Genomic DNA, 22,483 nt, shown 5'->3' on the forward strand with positions numbered 1-22,483 from the left:
TACTATCAGGTGTTGTTTCATTATTCATATGTAAACCCATTAAATTTGATTTGTTATGAGTTTTGATGATTAATTCAATTATTTTAGAAATTCTTGGTTAATTCAACTACACATTTTATATAATGGGATGGTTCGTGGTTTGGAAATTAATTCTTACTGTAACATTTCACGTCAATAAACGCTTTTTATTATTATTATTGATTGTTTTATCCCTTTATTTTTACTTGCATCCTTACTTATCTACTGCATCTTTACTTATTTTTATCCAAATTGTTATACTTTCACGTATCGTTAAATGTTCTTTGTTGTTGTTGTTGTTGTGATGCACCTTCCGCCAGGACAAATTCCTCGTTTGTACTAACTTACTTGGCAATTAAACGTTTCTGATTCTTTTTCCAAGAGGGTCAGCAAAAAGAAGAAGAAGGTTTTTAAAAAGCCAGGAAGTAGCGTTTCATCTGTGAACCTCTCTGAGCCTCAGACCTGTGACTCACGAGGTGTACAGACTCAAAAAGAGGCGTGTGCAGACACTAAACGTGTGTATTCTGCCCGTACATGTCATACATGAACCTGCATTAGATTAGATAACGCTTGTGTAGTTTTGTTTGGAGTTGTGTTAGATGAGCGGGAGCAGCCGGTGTCGTTTGTGCTGCGATTCGTTGCGTGAATTGAACTTGAATCTCTGGTGTTGTGTGTCCTGTGGGATGAATCTACACCGAGGCGTCGACTGTGAGACCCGTGGAGTCTCAACACTGGATGAGAAAACAGTTTACAGTTTATTCAGCTTCAGGTTTTTAGAGATTAGTCAACATCTAAACGTTCTGATAGTCTAGCATCAGTTTAAAAGTATCTCAATGGGAATGATGAAGGTGGATCTCTTTAGAAAATTACATATCCAACGCTTTCCCGGCCAGTGGGAACACCCAAAAACACAGCATGTAGTCTTTTAAGTGGGAGTGGAGAACCGGGGGAATTAATAGCCCAAAAAGCATAAATCAGTGTCAGTTTAAGGCTTCACAGACTCAACGACAGGCCGCGTTGTGCAGGAGAGACTTACGGTACTCTATGCCCAGGATGATGTCTCTGAAGTACAACCTCGCCTGCTCTTCGGTCAAAGGACTGTCCGAGGGAACCTCCATCACTGGACTACAAACACACACAAACACGCAGAAAACAAGCGCACACACAGCGAGGCGGACAAATCCATTATGTCAGTTTTTCTGTCATTTGCACAGGAATTTAAATTCAAAATGTCAAGACATCCAAATACAGATATGCATCTGAGACATGCGGTGATCCTCAAATAGCGTGATGTTGACAATCTTTATCCGTCTTTGAATAGATCCTAAAACCCAAACGGCAGCAAGCACAGGTTGTTCTGCGTGTCACTGCTGTCGCTTTTCTCCACCTCCGTCAATATTGATATTCTGCGACGCCGCGCTGCAGTTCCCCGGTGCGATTGTGATTAAAGGGAATTACGTTTGAACTACCCCGAGATGGAGATCAGAGCAGAGACGGAGCGCACTGAGCGGATACCGCTGGAAACAGCATGTACCGAACAACCTGGATCTGCTCCGACCGTCCACAAAGCAAGAGGGGCGGATATTTGCATTCAGACGTCTCCATATGAACTGCAGATGAATTAAACCGTTGTGGATTAATCCCCAGATTGTCTTTTTCCTTTATTTCAACGCCACAACCTATTTAGGATTCATAAGCGGCACAAAAACATTTAATAAATGGTTAATAACCCACTGACACGCCCAGTAAGCGTGTATAAAGACACGTGAAGCATGTATTAATAAAGCTGCTCTTATGTAGAGAAGTAATAACATCCAACACTATTAAACAAAGTGTCATTACACTTTTTAACATGTTGAATATACAAGTTAAAAATGACAGTGTGAGCATTGAGAATGCCGTTAGAAGTGAACTGTAACTGGACATATCGATATTCACTTAATGCTTCATTAGTCATTTATTGTCGGTTTTATTCCTTTACGCTTCTTGAATGAATTTGACGGAGAATATAATAGTTATTTATAATTGAAAAAATCCTGTATTGTTTGTATAGTGCGAATAAATGCTAAATAGCAGGGGATAAAAAAAAATAATGTAACTTTTCAATTATGAATTAATCCTTCAGTTCACACAATATCTTAAGAAATGAAAAAAATCCCCAGATCAAGATTGCGAGATCGCGAGGTAACATCTTCAAGATGCTTGTTTTATCCAACAGACGAGGACAAAAACTCTTATTATGAAAAAAAGTTAATTCAAAGTATAAAAGGTATATATAACAATATATACAAATATGTGAAATGATACCAGATAACCCTTCCTGCCTGGATTCACTTCGAATAGCAAAAGGTTTTTTTTTTCTTTTTGTGGCGTAGGAAGGAACAGTTTGTGCGTCAGGACGTGAAACACGGCATGACTGTGAAACACCAATGAACCCTATGAATCCTCTTGAAGTCTGGGACGGAACAAACACCTGCAGTGATGAAGAGGAGCGCTGCAGAGGCGGCGGCAGGGATGAAGAAATTGAGGAGGTGAACGTAATAAATGATTATTATTTTCCAAAAGGACATGCTTTCTACTCACCCTTTAGGCATCAGCTCAAACACTGTGAGAGAAAAAAGGCAATGAGAAGGGACACGTGAGACCACACAATGTATTCGTTCATACGCTCACACCATCATCATCCTCATCGTGAAGCACAGGACGTTCCACACGGATACAGGCAGTGACCTGGCACTGTAACCTGGCACTGCTGATGGAAGATCTTTTTTTTTTTAATGCATAATGCGTGAGCCCTGAGGCGGTGGGGAAGGAAGCAAGAGATGATCTGAATTATGAATAAGACATATGAACACTTGTTGGTGGCATATGTGCAAAGAGCCAAAGGCTGAGAGACGGCAAAACGAGGGCGAAATATGTCGACAGAAAGAAAATATGGTCTGCGTACCCATGTGAAGGTTGTCCTCCGCCGGATCGTCCAGCACCTGCAACATTAACATCCTGAGTGACTTTCACACATGAAAAAACACCTCAGCATAAAAGCAACATGTGATTATTCTTATCAATGTCATTTAAGAAGCCGACTTTAAGTATTCAGGTCTCATCCTGCTAACTTCCGGAGCAGAGGAAGGATTTTGAGCATAGCTTTAAAAAAAGAAAAGAAAGTGAGCTTTTGGGTCACATTCAAGCTCTAAAACTGTTCAATGTGTACAGTTTTGTTTAATTGAATAACACTTCTGGCTTTAAAACTAGACCTTAGCACCAAAACTCTTCCAAAGACAGAAAAGCTAGCCCCGAGTGGCTAGCCTGAGGCTACATTAGCCACTGCTAGCATGACTATGGCTTTAAAACTAGACCTTGGCACCAAAACTCTTCCAAAGACAGAAGAGCTAGCCCCGAGCGGCTAGCCTGAGGCTACATTAGCCACTGCTAGCATGACTATGGCTTTAAAACTAGACCTTGGCACCAAAACTCTTCCAAAGACAGAAGAGCTAGCCCCGAGTGGCTCGCCTGAGGCTACATTAGCCACTGCTAGCATGACTATGGCTTTAAAACTAGACCTTGGCACCAAAACTCTTCCAAAGACAGAAAAGCTAGTCCCCGGCGGCTAGCCTGAGGCTATATTAGCCACTGCTAGCATAACCATGGTTTTAAAACTAGATCTTGGCAACAAAACCTTTCCAAAGACAGAAAAGCTAGCCCCAAGTGGCTCGCCTGAGGCTACATTAGCCACTGCTAGCATTACCATGGATGTAAACATGTAAAGTCTGTACTAGACGAAAGGTGGAGTGCAAAAAGACGATGCATGCGATTCGGCTGCATCAATTTAGTCCAATCAAGAGTCTGACGGTTATAGTCGTGCAATGCTACATCCGGTCAGTGGGTGCTGTGCGTTAGTGGACATCTTTTCAGATGTGGGTGTTCTCGACATCGGCCCGAGCTTCTGCGAGTAAAGGCTGCCAGGACACAGAGTCCATCTGCATCCTGCTGAATTTAAAACGAGCACAGTGAAGGTAAACATCTGTTAAGGACACAGAGTAGTGAGGAAACAAGGACAGGAAATCTCCTCCGAAGCAAGAGGAAGACTTCTTACTCATGTCGGCTTCAAAAGGGGCCATGAAACATTCAATAGATGAATACTTGTTCAAACTGTCTCGTACAGTCAGACGTTCTTTTTGTTCTTCTGAAAGCTCAAAAAGCTATTAACAGTAAATCAGCATTCGAGTGCAGAGTGCAAACCATTAGTAGCCTGGTAATTGTTGTAGCTGTTGACTAATGCCGTTCCTGAGATGCATTGAAAGGTTGTTGTTTTTTTTTCATTATAGGGGAATTACACACTCGGGACTCTCATAACCACGGCGTGCTTTGGCGAGTGAGGGGTCGATCTCTTCCCAACCGTCAGCAAACAACCCACCTCTCCGCCATCGGTTTTAATCTGTCGCCGTGGGCTTTCATGCTGCAGAAAGGTATGTTCTTAATTAAACAAACCGAGCTGCAGTCTTGCAGGAATCTGTCGGAAAAAAAACCTTTAACGAATGTGAGCCTGACCCGACACTGAAATGAACGAAACCGAGAGAGAGAGAGAGAGAGATGGAGCAGGTTTCTCCCATTGCCCACTTACATATGCCCATTATGAGTGTGGGGGCGGACAAAGGAGGGAAGAGATGAGTGTGTATGAGTGTGTACGAGTGTGTGTGTGTGTGTGTGTCCTCGCTGCTGGAGCAAGCACACAGGAACAGTGCTCAGCTTTTACTTAAAAACTCTGGCAGTCGCTCTCATCGTACGAGCGAGCCAGACAGTTCTCCCACCGACTGGCTCCCTGAGGTAGACTCCCGGTGGCGGCGGCGGCGGCGGCGCTGCCCCCCCCCTACCCTTTCCCTCCCGCCATCTGCCTAAGATGAAGAGGAAAAAAAAAAAACACTCCGAAGATATCGCCAGGGAGCACTGGGCATCTTGAGTCACGTCTTGAGAAAAAAAAAAAAAATCAGCTGCCATAAACAACCGCCTCTGTGGAAAGTCTCTCCGTCTCCAAGTTTGAGAGCGTCGGCGGTTAAAATCTATTCGCGGTGCGGGAAATTTGGTTTTTCACCCGCAGAAAATGTCGCCTCAACATGATGAAAGGTCCAGGGATAGAAGTATGATGGATGTGCTGGAGGGCGCATCTCGTTTCTCCCACCTGTTTCCCGGCAGCACCTTTTTTTTTGGGGGGGTCTGATATAAACTGACGTGGCATAAATAAAGAAAGCGGCAGTCTGGGTACACAGCGAGAAAGGTTATCTATGGTGAAGGATGAACCCGACCACAGTGGATTCAGCCCGCTGTGGATGACCTCATGGTGTCATCAGAGAAATTATGAGATAACACATTTCCCCATCGCAAGATGAACAAAATGGAAAAACAAGAAGAAACATGGTTCATTTAGGAGGTGTGTAGCTACAAAGAAGACTGAGAGCCCGTCTTAATTAATTTATAGAGCATTTAAAGTGCATGTGGGGCGTGGCCAACTCCACTTTTGCTAGTCCAATGGTGCATAATCTGGGCGCAAAGTAAGGCACAAGAGACAAAAAGGGTTGTGTTAAGTCTCTTAAATAATCATAGGTGTGTGTTTGGGACTCTAACCAATCACAGGGCCACATCACGCCGTTAGAAGACAGGTGCACGTTGCTGCTTGAATGGCATAATTTGCAAAGCGAGTGGTTTTCTGCAGCTATCTTTTGAATCAAACTCAAAGTCGTTTTACACTATTTATACTAGTTTTATACTCGCGTAGCCCTCCGACAGACGGCCTTGGACTTTATCTGATGATTTTTAAATGTGTTTAATTCATAAACCAACGTAAGAACTTGTTCCTCTTTGGTGGAGTGCAAAACTGTTGCTTTATTCATTCAGACCGTTAAAACCGTTTTAAAAACTTCTGTTTTTTTTACTATATTTTTCGCCTTCAAAATAAAAGCACCTTGGCTGACAAAATTGATTGGCAAACAGTTTGTAACAAATTGAGTTACTTACAACTAGTATAAACTATTTTTATGTGTCCTTTTCTGTCTTGTGTGTGTTTGAAAAAACAATAAAAGTATTTCTAATAAAATAAATGCGAGTATAGCTTGACATTTCTCCATCTCCTTCTGTTTCCATGGATCATGGTGATGTGGGACCTGGTCCTGGACCTTATTATTATTATCATTATGATTATTATTAGTTGCATTTCCATTATTATTGCCAATACCATTACTGCTTCTATTATCATTATTATTATTATATTACATCCACTGGAGCTGTTACTTTTGGTGCTGTAATCTTTTACGCATGCCTGTACTACTCTGTCATGTTCATTGAATGTGTTTGTGAATGTGAATTCTGTACACATGACATCTGTTGAAGGTTTCTTCCCCTTTCCGCCCCTTGAAAGTTATTTGTTTTGTACACACACACACACACACACACACACACACGACGCTCTCACCTCCACCAGCTTCACAATGTTCACATGGTCCAGTTTCTTAAGGATGGCAATCTCTTGGTAGACTCTCTCCAGGGGGCCTAAGACTTTGGGCTGCTCTCCCTGAGCCGCCTTGGGTCCCCTCGGGGGCGGGCGACCTGCAGACCGCCACACACACACACACACACACACACACACACACACACACACAACTTTGATCAGCGATTCACTTGACGGGTGCAGACAGGAGGAATCACACAACACGATCTTCTGCACATAACGCAGGGAGGTTTTGGAGTGTCGTGGTTTGCTTTGGCTTTGTGTGTCGCCCCGTGTGTACGCATCGGGTGTGGTCATTGTGTGTCGTTGGTATCAGCGGCGGTCGCAGCGTTTACGCGATGAATGATTTAACTCGGTTAGCGCTCCGTTTGACGTCTCTCGCTGCGTTGAAAGGTCACACATCAATGTGCTTCTGAAGACGCCAAATGCCGTGAGATGTGAGGTTGAATGTCACACACACACCTTCAGCGTTTGTAACTGAGCTGAGGCGACCGTAGTCAACGTCCTCTGTACAACCCGTGTGAACTGTGCGAGTGTTAATAGAGGAAGGACTCACGTGGGAAACCACACTGCTTCATTAACTTCTTCTTGGACACCAGCTTCATGGCCTGGGGAAGAGAGACGTGGGTTTGATCACAGCGTGTTCACACGCCGTGTATGTACACGTGAACCCGCGTCAAGCAATGATTAATGAGCAAAAAGAAAACCAGGAGCTGAAAGCAGGTACACCGAAGAATAAAATGTTAATGTACATGAAACACTCTCACAGGGGCCTTCATCAAAGACAGAAACATGAATGTGTTGAAGTCAGAGTGTGAATATCTGAGTTATTATGCTTTTCTTTTCTTTTATGAAAAGGTCAGGACGATCCGAGTCTGAGGCAAAGAAAACTTTCATGGAAAAAACATTAATCAGTTTATAAAAGGACAGCTGTGTGTGTGTGTGTGTGTGTGTGTGTGTGTGTGTGTGTGTGTGTCACAAGGAATTGGTTATGCAAAAGAGGAAGCGGTTTCTTTTTAAGACAGAAATCAGGTTTGGCAAGAATCCTCGCTTGTACACAGTTTCCATGGCGTGTGTGGTGTGTGTGTGTGTGTGTGTGTGTGTGTGTGTGTGTGTGTGTGTGTGTGTGTGTGTGTGTGTGTGTGTGTGTGTGTGTGTGTGTGTGTGTGTGTGTGTGTCGACTTGTGGGAGGTTGGTTTATGACTCAGGCACAGTCATCAAACAGTTAAACATAATATACCCAGAGAGCAATATTCTGAAATTGCTGCAGTTTTTTCGGTCGTAAAGTTCACGTCGTTGTTCTCCGACAACGACGTTATTCACCCAGACGTTAATTACAGAATCTTGAGCAGTGGAGCTCAAACGCTCACATTGTGGCTGTGTGTAGGTGAAGGTGTGTCGTCGCAGTACTCACAGTAAATGTATTTTACCAAACATGTAAATTGGGAACGACTTCCTTTTGCTTTCAAGCAAAAGCGTGGCAATAATAACACAACATGAGAGGTTCGGCTCTGACATCGTGCCGAGGAGCTACTGCCGAGCGCTACGTGGTAATGATGACAGGCAGCCAAAAGCACGACAGCAGGACCTTTATTTTGTAGGAGGTGTCATATAGAAAGGTTCAGGAATGATGTCATCGTATTGTTCCCATTTCTGGATCATTCAGCGCTCTAATCTGTAGACAAACAAGTCCTCTCAACAATAAAACACTTCTGTGCCTTAAGTTTGCTCAGAGGTGAAATCCTAAATGCTAACGGTTGCGTGAGCTAACCTCCGCTCCGTGTTGACATCGGGGTCTCGTCCAACTCCTCCGGTCTGTCAAGTCCACCAAGTAAAACCGGAAAAACTGGAACCGTCAACCAGTCAAGACGCAGTTTACATCCGTGTCTGTGCAAAACGTCAGCCCTTCCTCATTTCATCGTGTTGGACATTTGCGTGAAATTGTCACGATTAGCTCATCAAATCTTGGAGTTGTGGCCGCGGTGACCTCTGAGCACCAACATCTCAGCAGTTCATCTGAGTCCTGCCAACGAGGAGCTCTTTAAACTCATCGCTTCACCGCTTTCAAAGGACTTGAGGTAATGCTGCTCAAATTCAATTTACTTTTGCCGGTAAACAGCACGACCGCAGAACTGCCAATAAAGTGCGATCCTGGTAATTATTCAACACAAGACGCCGCAGCAAACACGTGCAGGACCCGAAGGCCTTCTGTCGATACGTCGGACAATAACACAAAGTTCAAAATATTCAATCCAACGACCTTTTCTTTTGTGCTAAATAAAAAGATGCAGATCATATCGGATGGAGGGATTGCCTCCACACAGCTCTCAACATGGCGGCAACAGCGTTGACACAACGATCAGAGTTCAACTGAGGGGGAACGCCGCTAATTCAGCGCCTTTAAAGCATTATCGACGTCCTGTAAATCCTCATCGGCGTGTTCATTAGGAGGTTGAGGACCTGGCGCCTCCATTAAGTGCTTTGACTTATTGAGAAAATGCATAATTTAATAAAAAGGGTAATTTACAGTTGAACTGCTGGAGACCGTTTCCCTTCAGTCTGGCGTGTGTGTGCGTGTGTGTGTGTGTTGTACGCTGCAGATGCTCCGCATGCAAATATCCAATCAGTTGCTTGCGAGAGCAACTCTGGTTGCCAGGAAATTGAATCGACCTCCGATGCCGTCACTGCTCATCTGCCGCGCTCCCGATTCCCGGCGGTCCGTCCCCGGAAGCTAACGCTTAGCGCCGGTGTCAACAGTCAGGAACGCCGGCGCAAAGACGCACAACAAGGAGAACCGAGCGCACGGCAAACACCAAGGATGTACGTACACGACACAGAGACACCGAGGGCAGATGGGACGGGAGGAGGAAGAGGAGGAGGAAGACGATTACGTTTCTTTCATGTTCAGGATTCTGTGGTTTGAGACTCGTGATTGTGACAAAAGGAAAACCTCTGAGAAGGTATGTTGATGTGCTGCCATTATGTTTTGGTGATCTTGAAAAGGGAAAACTGTTCTCGTGGTGAGAGAAGAGGTTCGTGTGAGGAGGTCTGAACAAAGCGACGCGCTTTCATCCACACCGGGAGGTTTTAAAACAACATTTCCAGGGAATCCACAAAAAGTAAAATGTAAATTTCAATTCACGTCCCAACTACAAGGAGTTTGGCACTTCTGAATAAACTGTTATCAATTCTCTGGCCAGGTCCCACTTTGAAAACATCCTATTTATAGGCCTCTGCTCAAAAAGTCATCCCCAAACTATAAAGTGTGTATCTCTGCAACTACTAGGGCTGTTTGAATAATGTTGTTATGATAAAAAGGTACACATGAGATGTTGTTCAGATGTGTAAATATCAGTCTGTATGTTTCTGGTGAAGAGGAAATGAAGATGACACACAGAAAGAAATGAAAAGGTTTTAGGTCTGCGTATAAAAAAACACTTTCTGGATGATTATTAGTTTGAAATGATGCAGCTGTGAAGTCCAACTCTCACAAATCACAGCACAACATGTAAAGGTTGACTTTGATGAAGTGAAGCAGAACAAAGTTAGAGACTGTTTAGTCCAAAATGTGCGTTGGGCACATTTGCGACATTACTTAACGTGTTCAATACATTCAAATACAGCAGTTTGGGGCTTTTTTTAAAATCATAAAACAAACAGTTTGATAGAACAATCGCTCAAGTTAACAGGCTTATCAATACTAAACCAAGACCGTGGTCTTCTCCTCGTGTGAATCAAGAGCCACAAGGAGCCTGAATATAAGAATAAACTAGGAAATCTAGAAATGCATTGTCTCTTTGTCTGCTTCTGGGTAGCATGATGGAACATTACAATGCTATATTTTAGCATTACAGTAGCAGCGCTGCTTTCCCACTTCACGGTGATGAAAAAACTTTCTTACAAGAAGTTTATTTTCCGGCCGGCTGGCAATTTCTCAACGCAATAACTCGGACAGAGAGCTGCAGCGCTGCAGGACGCCATCCTTTAAAGCCCCGTGTCTTTACTCCTCCAGAGTCTGGATGATGAGCGTCCTTGTTGTCACATTTCCCTCATGTTAGCGGCCGCGTCTGCGTCCTTACATAAACTCCTGTTGTTTACCGTTTTACCCATTTTACAAGCTGCCGGTTGTTTCAACGCCGGCTTTCCGCCGGGCTGCGAGCTCCGACTGGCTCCAGTTCAGGAGCAGATCTTAAGCCCGGCGATGGTTGGCAGCGTCGGCCGACACGACTCATCCAAAAGCCTCTCATTGTTGTTACTGTACAGGGCGGCTTAGCGGTGTTCAAACACAACACGGCTTACAGTCTGAAGGGGCCTCGAGTGTGTGCCGGCGATGGAGACGCCGATAAATGACCTCCAGTCAGAGCGCCGGCTCACACCCAGACATCCCCCGGTGAACTGACCTCAAAGCAGCTGCAGCCGGCGCGTTAAAGACGGAGTCCTGGATGCACTTTAAGTGGCACCAGAAGACACTTTTTATTTTCTAAGTTTTTGTCGAAGGCAACTGATGCAATTTAAAGAGGACGGAGCTGACGGAGAACAACCAGGAGGGAGGAAGAGGAGGAGGAGGAGGAAACAAACGCAGTGCTGGTGTTCAGCTCTTCTGTCTAGACCACCGGTCAGCAGCCTCTCCTCTGCAAAGAGACATTTTGACCTTTTTTTCCACCGAAAACAATTTATCTGCAGCCGCAAAAGCTATTTGATATCGAGATGGAAAAGATTGACCTTCCTCCTGAGACAGAGAAAGGACATAATACATAACTAGATGGATAAATATATGTCAAAATAAGGAAGCTGGCTCCTAAATCACACACTTTCATGAGTAGAACTCATTGAATATCATTTTTTTGTATATATCTGTATGTTGGAATGAATTTATGTTCATGACTCGATGGGCGTACAAAGTCTTGCATGGTTGTTTTGGTTGTTTTGGTTTATTATTATATTTTTTTACTCATCTGCCTGCTTGTTTTTTGTGTGTGTGATTTCTTTCCTTGTGGCCCCGTTGGCCAGACGCTTCGTCCTTATATTCTTTTTTGCCTTTGAGTGATGTATTTTTGTTGTTGCAGAAACTAAATAAAATATTTCTTTTTAAAAAGTTTAGTATAAAGTCATATTTTATGTACCAAAAATTATAGTTTGTTGTATTTATGAAATTATAGAACAAGTATAAAGACAATTGTTGACATTGTATTGCTATTTTACTCGTTTATCACGATCAAACTGATGAAAAAGAGACAGAAACAGTCATGTGTAGGCGACATTTGAGGTCGCAGGTTTCCGACCCCCGGGTCTACGTGAAAGAGGCCGAGAGCAAGAAGAAGAAGATGGCGTGAACTTACGTAATGCTCGTCGTCGTCCTCGTTGTAGGCGAGTTTAACCACGCCGTAGGAGCCCTGCAACGCAACCACAGAGAGGTTCACTTCTCATACGTGGACACACACACACACACACACACACACACACACACACACACACACACACTCGCTCACACACACACACACTCGCTCACAGCAACACTTGAGTCAACACGTCTTGTGGTTCAGCTCCGGATTAAAAACAAGAAGACGGATACCTGAGGCATCACTTTGACAAACAGATGGCGGCGCAGTTTACAATCAGAAACAACATTTCTTTAGTTCTTGGCAGCACAGAATGGCTCTTCTCCCACACACACACACACACACACACACACACACACACACACACACACACACACACAGGATGTTAGTACTTGCCATCATCGTCCTCTTTTCTTTCCTCTCCTGATAAATGCAGCCGAACAGAACCCTCACAGAACTCAAGTAAAGCGAGTTATATCACCTTCCATGTCTTGTTCAGCCAAATTTGCCAGCTGGCTGATGGCAAGTGACTAAGGATTAGAGGAAAGTGGACGCGTGGACGGACAAATATGTATTTGTGAGCTTTAGACAGCGCATTCAAACTCATGCAGCGGATGGAAAGCCCTCGTGTTCCCCCTGTCGTCGTTATCCACGCTGGAAACTTGTCTTCAAGTGCAGATGTTTGGTTTCATTTCTGAAAACAAGCCTGAACATCTGAACGTGTGAACCTCACTCCGCTCCCCTCTTTAAAGTCTCCTGCTTGAGAATCCATCAACATGTTAATAGGACCCTCTGATTGGCGTTCGATAATCTAAAAACGGCACTTTGCTCCTTTTCAATTTGTCGTTTCTTAACTTTTTCCTCTCGCTCGCTGCCACAGTCAATTCCCCCGTGTGTTAAACCACAAAAAGTGTTTATCCTCCAAGCGTCGCTTTTTGAAAGGCAAAACTGGAGTCGATCTGGTGCGCTGTCAAATTTAGTAATGCTGCAGCTCAGAGTCTCCTGTGAAGTTGGAAATGGTGCAGCACACAGCACCAGTTCCTCTGCACACTTTGAATCTTGTGCTTCTCGCTTCCTCCTTATTGCCAATGGAGTGTTTTCATTTCAGCTTTGGTCCACTTCAGTGTAGACTGAAATACCTCTATTACATGAAAAGCCGTTCACTTCATTCAGACATTCATCGTCCCCGAGGGATCAATCCCAATGACTTTTGTGATCCGGACTTTTTTTTTTAATCGAGCACCACGAGGTTTAAACTCCCGTCGACTGCAGAGCTGAAGATAGCGTGTTACAATGCTGACATACTAAGTTAAGGTACGTGACATTGCACTTATTACCTGTGTTAAGGTGCATCCGTACAGAACAAACAGCATGCATTGCCTCTGCACAGCTCTCAACATGGAGCCGGCTGCTAACAGCTATCGCGGCTAAGAGCAGGAACTGTGAGAACGGCAATGTGCTGACGGAGCATAGAGTTGCTTGCTGCTATATTTTATATTTTATCTGTATTTACGTGTGAGCAATGCTGCTGTAATCCTGTAATTTCCCCACTGAGGGACTAATAAAGGATTATTGTATCTTATTAATGGCCCAGATATAGAAAATGTTGCCATTGTGACTGTGAGGATGTTAGCATGTTAGCATTTAGCCCAAAGGCATTACAAACTAAATGTCATATCGCAATATAGTTCCAGAAACAAGCCCTCCTGTCTACGTTGCATATTGTATTAATAACAATGTTAGTAATATTTTTCACTTGTAAGATGTAAGCTACATAATAAAGACTCACGACTGAGTACGGACACGCTGCCAAGTGGATTTTTCACACACGGATAAATTGAGCGAAGGGTCAATCGTCTCAAAGCTGCTGCTGCTGCTGCTATTTCCCCTGAAATCTCTCCAAATCAAACAAATGGCAGGAAAGAACGATCAAAACGTACCTTTCCGATCTCACTCTTCAGCTTGTACTGGTTCAACTGGATACAGTCCTGGAGGAGAGAGAGAGAGAGAGAGAGAGAGAGAGAGAGAGAGAGAGAGAGAGAGAGAGAGAGAGAGAGAGAGAGAGAGAGAGAGAGAGAGAGAGCAAGGCCGTGAGGAGATAATTCATAGGAGAAAAAAACGCTTTTTAAAAATCACATAAAGCAGAAAGACAAGGCCGCCTTTTGGGTGCGGGTCCTCATTGTGTGTGTGCGTGAGTGTGTATATGTGTGTGTGTGTGTGTAGAGAGTCATGTATTTGTGAGCTGTAGGTAACGACGCAGTCTCTAGTTTCTGTTTACTGTCTGAAAAATCCATTAGCGTGCTCCTGCTTAAATGGGTGATTTGCAGTTCCATAGCAACCGCTGCCACAGCGCAGAGTCAGCCGGGGGCACAGCAGACAGAGCACAGCAGGGGGGGAGGAAGAGGAGGAGGAGGAGGAGGAGGAGGAGGAGGAGGAAGAGAAGGAGGTGGGGAGCATTTTGTGTAGGTGAGCTGAGGGCTATGTCTTCCTGTGTGGATGAACCAGTGCCCTGAGGCTCGATACTGGGACGCGTTCAAAGCAGAAAGAGCCGGTCAGAGACACACAGATGTAACCGCACAAATCGGCGGCGGCGGCGGCGGGCAGGACCTCCCTCGCCACCGGGCGAGGTATTTTCAGAAATATGACACGATGTAGTTACACAACGCACCGGTTATGCAGCCCGCACTGAGAGGGAGGAGAAGACTTTTTTGGTAGCTGAAGCCAGCGGATCTTTTTTAGAAAAAAAAAAGGAGCTCTTTGGTCGGTTTAAAAAAAAAAAAAACATTTAAAATAAGGCGACAAAGAGAGAATGGAGAAAATAGGGCAGCGGAGGATTAAGGGAAATGGAGAAACCAAAGAAAGGAGCAGTAGGACGGATTGTCTGAGGGCTTCCATCGGGATGACAGATTTTTGTTTTTCGAGTTCGTGCTGAGGAGGCGCTGCACCGCCCGGCCCGGACCGCCGGGCGAGGACGGGCGGAAGAGGTCACACACACATGAGCACGACGGCGTGCAACACACCCACACCTCTCATCCCTCATCCCCATCACACTCCTGTCCTCCATTGTGCTCGATCCGCAGCAAACCCTCCGCCCACGGCTCTCCACCCGTCACTCAGCCGAGATCAATACCGGTGCATAACTAATGCATCACTGTCCACGGCCGCGTCCAAAATCAATGGCCATGAATTTTTGGTTCCGATGGCGAATAATGATCCCCAGGAAGTACGTAATAAAACGGGAACTTGTGTTTGTGAAGTCTTGACATGAATCTTGATGGAGCGCTGAGGGAGCAAACATGACTTACTCCCTTTTAGATTTACTTAAAGATGAAATCAAATGATCGCACACGGCTCCACGAGCACATCCTTTACTGTGCTAATGCACTGTGAAGATGATGAGCAGACAGCGACACTCACCAACCCTCTAATGTCTTCCGCTGCTGCTTATTTTAATAGACAATTAGTGGGACGTGACGAACACAAAGTCCAAGACCGTGTGAACTTTTCAGAGGGAACTTCCAATGGAGACTCATAAACGCTGAGCTCGAACGCTCACAGCTCGCAGTTAACATCCTCAATTAGCTCCCAGTGTCATCACGGCCGTTGACTCATTTCTATTCCTTTTTTTTCCAAAGCGGCGGTGAATACAAATACGAGCAGAGCGGCGGGGTGACTCGATGGAAAAGAGATGCAAAAATCAATTTAGCAAAATGACCCTGAGAGTCCTCACAGAGGACCGAGTGCTGTGGATCCCCATGATAACCGGCTCCATGAATAAACTTGACTTGATATCCTGTTTTTTTGACACTAATCTTCCCGGCGCTCTCGAGCGGGGTGCCGCGCAGTTAACCCCGCGTGTCTGGGCGCTTTGAACTTTAACCCACAAAAATGGATAAGTGAGAGTAAACACACATGACATGCATGTGTGAGAAAACAGAGCGATGGACAATAACAAAAGCAACGAGAAAGTCAGGCGAGAGAACACAAAAAAAAGGAGATGAACACGGCGCGAGAAGCTTCGGTGCTTTAGTTAAACCAATAAAACTCACACACAGACAAACACACACACACACACACAGGATTCCCCAAATGTAGACATTTTTAGGTCTATAAAAGAAACTTAAAATAATGCATGTCTGCGTAATTCTTATTGTATAAGTGCTGTTATGTTAACGTCAGCCATAAGTGATGTTTGTGCATGCAAGAGATGCTGCTCTCTCTCTCTTGTGTCATCTGGTAGAGTCAGAGAGAGAGAGAGAGAGAGAGAGAGAGAGAGAGAGAGAGAGAGAGAGAGAGAGAGAGAGAGAGAGAGAGAGAGAGAGAGAGAGAGAGAGAGAGAGAGAGAGAGCGAGCTGGGGAAACTCGAGCAACACGAGTCCTGTTTCATGGTTCAGTGCGAGAAGCTGCAACTCCATTTCCCGATAGGAGCCGACACGGTGACAGGTCCGCGAGTCGGTGGCAGCAGTCTGTTAGATTCAGACGGGTTCCACATCCTGGCAGATGTCATGAATATTTAATGCTCAGCCTGAATTGGAAAAAGTCAAGAGGAAAATGGAGGTTTGGCTGTCACCCACAGCGACAGGGTCCTCTTAGTGTTCATGAGGGAAGCACACAAAAAAAAATATGCTGGTTTCCCAGCGACGCGCTTCCCTCGCTATTTAAATAATGATACTCATTATTATTGATAAGCAACCGTCTCCATAGGTGCAGTTTCGTGCAAAAATGAATAGACACGAATGTGTATTCACCTTCTTAGTTTAAGGAGCAATTCCTCTCTGATGTCTATGCACTAAATATGAAGCTATCGCCAGCAGCTGGTTAGCTTAGCACAAAAGCTAACCTGGTTCTGTCCAAAGGCATTAAAATCTAGCCTCTTTCCTGTTTCCAGTCTTTAAGCTAAGATAAGATAAGCTAAATGTCTCCTCTAGCATAATATTCAGCATTAGGACGTGAGAGTGGTATTAATCTTTTTGGCTCCATCTGTGCGAAGTAACTGCTGAGTAACAAAACCCGAACCACAAAACTCTGTTTGACAACCTATGAAGCTAATAAGACACCACGCAGCTCATCACTTACTTTCCTCCGTTATCGTTGCCCAATACAGACAATACACAATAATCCATCTCTTTTAATGTGTTTTCCCAGTTGCAGCGCCTTTAGCGAGACGTTTTGAAACTAATGACTTTCCTCCAGCGCGTCTACAGCTTGCGTCATCACTCTGGCCTCCCTCACACCCTGAGAAGCAGGCGCTACAACAAGGGGAAGCAGGCGCTACAGCGAGGGGAAGCAGGCGCTACAGCGAGGTGGAAGCAGGCGCTACAGCGAGGGGAAGCGGGCGCTACAACAAGGGGAAGCGGGCGCTACAACAAGGGGAAGCGGGCGCTACAACGAGGGGAAGCAGGCGCTACAGCGAGGGGAAGCGGGCGCTACAGCAAGCGGAAGCGGGCGCTACAGCGAGGGGAAGCGGGCGCTACAGCAAGCGGAAGCGGGCGCTACAACGAGGGGAAGCAGGCACTACAGCGAGGGGAAGCAGGCGCTACAGCGAGGGGAAGCAGGCGCTACAACGAGGGGAAGCGGGCGCTACAGTAAAGGGAAGCGGGCGCTACAGCGAGGTGGAAGCGGGCGCTACAGCGAGGGGAAGCAGGCGCTACAGCGAGGGGAAGCAGGCGCTACAGCGAGGGGAAGCAGGCGCTTACAGCGAGGGGAAGCAGGCGCTACAGCGAGGGGAAGCAGGCGCTACAGCAGAGACAACAAATATCCGTAAATGCAAAAGGCGTGTGGAGTCTCCAGGGTAACAGCCAGCCACGACGAGAAGGAGAAACTAAATCTAAAACCACAGCGTGTAAAATACTAATATAAAAAAGGTATTACCCGTCACCAATGTTGTATCACATTTCTTATCCTTTATTCAGGAACAGACAGGTACGCAGACAGGGAAACTAGTAGAAATGCTCAAAATGTTAGTCGAGCTAGCGCGTGTCCAAGGTGAACGATTCAATGTGTTTTTCTGCACTTCCTCTCCTCGATGACTCATCTCTGAACAGCGTGACCAGAATTATTTCTCGTGCAGCTCGAGGCCTCGTTGTTGCCGCTTGTTATTTATTGATCATTTATTCGTGTCAATTCAAACGGCTGCCCTCACCTGGGCGTCGGAGATGGACACGCGCTTGGACTCCACGGTGGGCCTGCGCGCCACGCGGGGCGACACGTGCGTGAATCCTCCGCCGGGGCCCGACGGCCGGTAGGTGCCTCTCTCCTGCAGCGACAGCTTCCTGCCGGTGAGGTGAGGTCGCGGCGGCGGCGCCACCGCGCGGCTCCTCTTGGCCTGAGCGCCGTCCCGCTGATGAGCCCCGCCGTTCCTCACGCCGTCGTCCGAGTCCTCCATCGTCATGGCCGCCATGATGTCCGAGAGACTGCCGGTCTGTTTGTCCGAGTCGAGGCCGGGCCTCTCGCGGCCGGGGTCGCTGCTCATCGCCATGGCGGGGTCAAGGTGGGGGGAGGCTGGAGCAGGTGGCGGTGGGAGCGTACCGGGGGAGCGCACACTGGCATCAAACGGGACCCGAGCCGGCCTCCCGTCGCCACCGGAGCTGGAAGAAAGACAGAAAGAGAGGCGGTGAGCAGCTGCAGGGAGAGGAGTCAGTAGAATAACAAGTTAGTGGGACGGATATCGCTCCACCTCATCTGGCGCGTTAGCTGCAGCGTCTTTCTGAGGCATTTGAGGTCGTTTATTTCATCGTTGTCGCCCAATAACATTCAGCTTAACTGTCATCATCACTAACTTAGTGTGGATGCGATATGCTCGCTGTCGCTGCAGTTTCGCTCGGCTCAGGTTGAACATTGTCTCACTCTCTCACACACACCTTTGTATTCTCTCTCTCTCTCACACAGATGTCCCCAGCGAGAGCGCCTGTGAGAGAGCCGAGGAAATGTCATCTTTCTCCTTTGTGGGTCCAGTTCCTTACACACTAGACGTGCACTCATATATTGAAATAAATAACCCCTGAATAAAATTTTTTAAAAAAAAACAACCCGAATCCTGCAGAGCTCCTCTTGCTTCATGCTCGTGCTCACGGCTCCCCGCATGCCAATGAAATGCTCGCTGACACACAATGAAGTGCCCACAGGCAAACAACTGATTGCACCGCGTGCGGACACAGTGTGTGTGTGTGTGCATGTGTGTGTCTACACACATGCAGACATTTAAGCAGGATGTATTCACTGCGCCGCTTCTCTTTCATCTCTAATGGAAATCAAGTCTCCGGCAGATCGCCGCAGACGGGGAATATCAAAGCTCTCCCGTACGTCTGCGGCGCCGAGCGCGGCCTCCGTCCCACGCAGCCGGTCAGGAGTCAAGAGGGACGAGCGCGGCGGTTGTTTTGCCGTCTGCAGAGCAGCGAGTCTGTTGTGCGAGCGTTTGACAAGAGGTGGTCAGTAAAACGGGGCCGTGTTGCGCTATTCCTGAAGTGTGTCAGCGAGGGAGAGCTTCACGCTCAAAAATATCTCGGCGCTCCACTTTGTCCAGGTCGGTCACGCGCTGCCGCAGAGCGAGACGGCGGCGCGTCACGCTCACGCGGCGTGGACGGCTCCGGGGCCGGCACGCGGCGCGCCGGATGGTTTGACATCCAGACGGAAATATTACGCATAGATATGATGAAAACCCGAGTTTTTAAACTAAATAAAAACCTGATGGCGGCGCTGGATGAATTCAATATTCAAGATGTTTTACTGTCATACGCAGATAACAGACTTATTCTATACAAGGAAAAGATTTTGCTCGGTTCTCCTAACACAGAATTACAATTAACTTAAGGTAATAAATAAATGAAAAATAAGGCACAAAATATAAAAGATATTGCACAAAAATATGATAGTAGTATTTCTATGATAAATATGATAATAAAAAAGAGAAAATACAAAAATTTAAAAGGCTAAAAGGATCATTGTTGTACAATTCATCCTGAGGCGAATATTAATAGTGAGAAGAAATATTTAGAAAACAAAAAGAGGAGCACAGACACGTCACCTGTAATATTAATAATAATGCAAATAAGATAATAATAAACTGCTGGATTATAAAAAATATCAATGAAGTCACCATGCAAGTTCACTGGTTGGCACACACACACACACACACACACACACACACACACACGAAAAACAAAGTAGTAAATGCAATATAAATATATAAAATCACTCTTTTTGTAAGACAAGGAGATAAATACAAGTAAAGTCATTGTCTTCATGTACGTTTCATTGGTGACGCCTTCATGACCATCTCACACACACACACACACACACACACACACACACACACACACACACACACACACACACACACACACACACACACACACACACACACACACACACACACACACACACACACACACGACTCCTGACTCATTTAAGAGGATCTGGCAGGTCTATGCACCAATCAGATCGCCAACACGCGGAGGTTGCATTGAGTTTGATGCGTTCAAGGTCCATTGAGTAACAATGAGTATTTTTGCCTGAGCAAATTACTACGTCACTGTCACCATGTGGTCGAGTGTAATCCTGAAACTCGAATAGAAACAGCGGCTTGAAGGCGGTGGTGTGCAACAGCAGACGGAGACAAATAGACTTTTTGGGGTTTTAAATGCACAGATGTCGGATCGGTCCTCGCTGTCTGCAGGCCGAGGAGTCCCACTCAGCACGGAGAAGGGAAGAAGTGGGATCAGAACATTTCTTTTTTTGCTCTTTCAATGTTACATAAGTGCAAATTGTGACTGTAAGAAAAAGCCACAGTGCAACTATTAAATGTCTTTCTATAAAAGCTTCATTATTTGAAGCTTCACGAGTTAAAAAGATCCACGCTTTTCTTTTTCATTTTTTTTAAAACTGGATTTTGGAGCTGAGGAAGAGGAGCAATGTTGATTTAATTTCAACCCTCGATATTCACAACCAGGAGACCAACACACTGGATCACTCGTACGATTATGCAGTTTTCACACATCTCCCACTGACGCTCCAATACTCATCCATTCAGAACCACGAGGTCTATTCCCATCTTCATTTTTGTTTGTAGCCTCTGCCAGAGTGGTTTGAATACATTATTTCTGGGTCATTGAATAAAATCGAAATGCTTGATGGTTGCGTCTGCAGGGTCAAACTCCGCTCTTCGTTCTTTCCATGGCCGGCTTTAGTTTGTTTACCTGATTAAAGATGTTGCCCAGTCAATAACACTACACGCAGAGGGAAAACAACATGGATTTATTAAACCAGAGGGGCTTGAAAACCACATCTGAATATGAAGCGCTTTCCGACAGCTGCCGTTTCCCAACTCGTTCGGATGGAGAAGCTGCAGCGCAGCCAATTACAGGAAGAGCAGCGAGTGGGCTGCAGAGGACCAACCAACGATCTCATTTGGCTGCGCGCGGGAGCCTCTTTCGCCCTGTAGCCGGCTTTTATTCGTCTCCATCATCATGTTGTGGTGTGCGGACGGCAAACAGACGTCCAGCGGCTCAGAAATCTGAATTAAATCCTTTAGTTTTGCTGTGCCGGGGAGGAAAAACAGAAGCAGAGAAGCACCAGCGTATATTCAACAGAGGGCTGAGAGCCTCCGAGTCCGGCTGAAACAAGCATCTGACCTCGCGGCGGAGCGTGCTCTGAGATGTACCGTGTTCATGCGTGTAGCCGCGGCGTGGAGACATGTCCAGAGCAGAGGCCGCGGCGGTCTGCGGATGGCGCACACGCCCCGAGGCGCTCCGCCTCCCACGGCCTGCATGTGTCCTTCGATCGTCTTTTCTTTCATCCCAACTTATTATCGGCCTTCAAACGGAGGAGCGGAGGTGAGGCGCACCTCTTCGCTCAGCCGGGTCAATGCAATCAACTCTGATTGTTCACTGATTACGACGACGGGATTGGAAGACAATCAGCACTGCCAGGAGGCTGTTTTGTATATTGAGAACATACACACAGAAATTTGTAATGGGGTTTCTTTTATTAGGTTTTCTCCGGTACAAGAAATGAGGACGGATGACTTTGTTTCCAATCCCTCACTTCTCAAGAGAAAGTGCAAAACATTTTAATGGTTCAAGCCACTCTTTTCACCAAAAACTAAAATTAGCAAGATAAAAAAAACATGTGGAGGACCCTTACCTTTTCACTTAGCACCGTAGTCAGCTTTTAATACTTTAGTTCATGACCAAATAAACTAATGACGCTCCCATCAGCCACAGCCGTCTTTGTGTGAAGTAATGTAAATACTTACACGTGTCTTAGCAGGCTAACAGTTGCTAATTAGCACAAAACACAAAGTACATCCTAAATCGATGGGAGTTAGAGGTTTTCACCCGATGATGCCACATTTCAACACTTCATGATAACCTCGTACATTACCCGTTAACTAATACTCATTTCCACTGATTGGACCTTGAAGGCATCACAATGCAGATTAATGCAACCTCCGTTAACGTGAGGCGTTAGCGTCGTAATTTAGCCAAACAAGACAGTGCTTCCTACCCATTGCTAACAGCTAACGCTAACTAGCTCTCTTCCTGCTTGATTGGACCTTGAAGGCATCACAATGCAGCTCAATGCAACCTCCGTTAACGTGAGGCGTTAGCGTCGATATTTAGCCAAACAG

General features: G+C 45.8%; 1 protein-coding gene across 2 annotated transcripts in view; it reads right to left on the reverse strand.

Annotated features, from left to right (window-relative positions):
- camkk1a (calcium/calmodulin-dependent protein kinase kinase 1, alpha a) overlaps positions 1 to 22,483 on the reverse strand; it is a 47,739-nt gene that overhangs the window by 10,391 nt on the left and 14,865 nt on the right. For both annotated transcript variants that reach the window (XM_068599739.1, XM_068599738.1), the window contains exons 2-9: positions 17,999 to 18,443; positions 13,797 to 13,844; positions 11,857 to 11,910; positions 7,074 to 7,125; positions 6,482 to 6,615; positions 2,966 to 3,002; positions 2,602 to 2,623; positions 1,055 to 1,143 (exon numbers count right to left, since the gene is read on the reverse strand). In XM_068599739.1, the coding sequence (XP_068455840.1) occupies positions 1,055 to 1,143; positions 2,602 to 2,623; positions 2,966 to 3,002; positions 6,482 to 6,615; positions 7,074 to 7,125; positions 11,857 to 11,910; positions 13,797 to 13,844; positions 17,999 to 18,334 (772 nt within the window). In that variant the 5' untranslated portion in view covers positions 18,335 to 18,443. The remainder of the gene's footprint in view (positions 1 to 1,054; positions 1,144 to 2,601; positions 2,624 to 2,965; positions 3,003 to 6,481; positions 6,616 to 7,073; positions 7,126 to 11,856; positions 11,911 to 13,796; positions 13,845 to 17,998; positions 18,444 to 22,483) is intronic.

This window comes from Clinocottus analis, unplaced genomic scaffold (genome assembly GCF_023055335.1).
Source record: "Clinocottus analis isolate CAN_PGR_092001 unplaced genomic scaffold, fCliAna1.0.p SCAF_5, whole genome shotgun sequence".
Taxonomy (NCBI): domain Eukaryota; kingdom Metazoa; phylum Chordata; class Actinopteri; order Perciformes; family Cottidae; genus Clinocottus; species Clinocottus analis.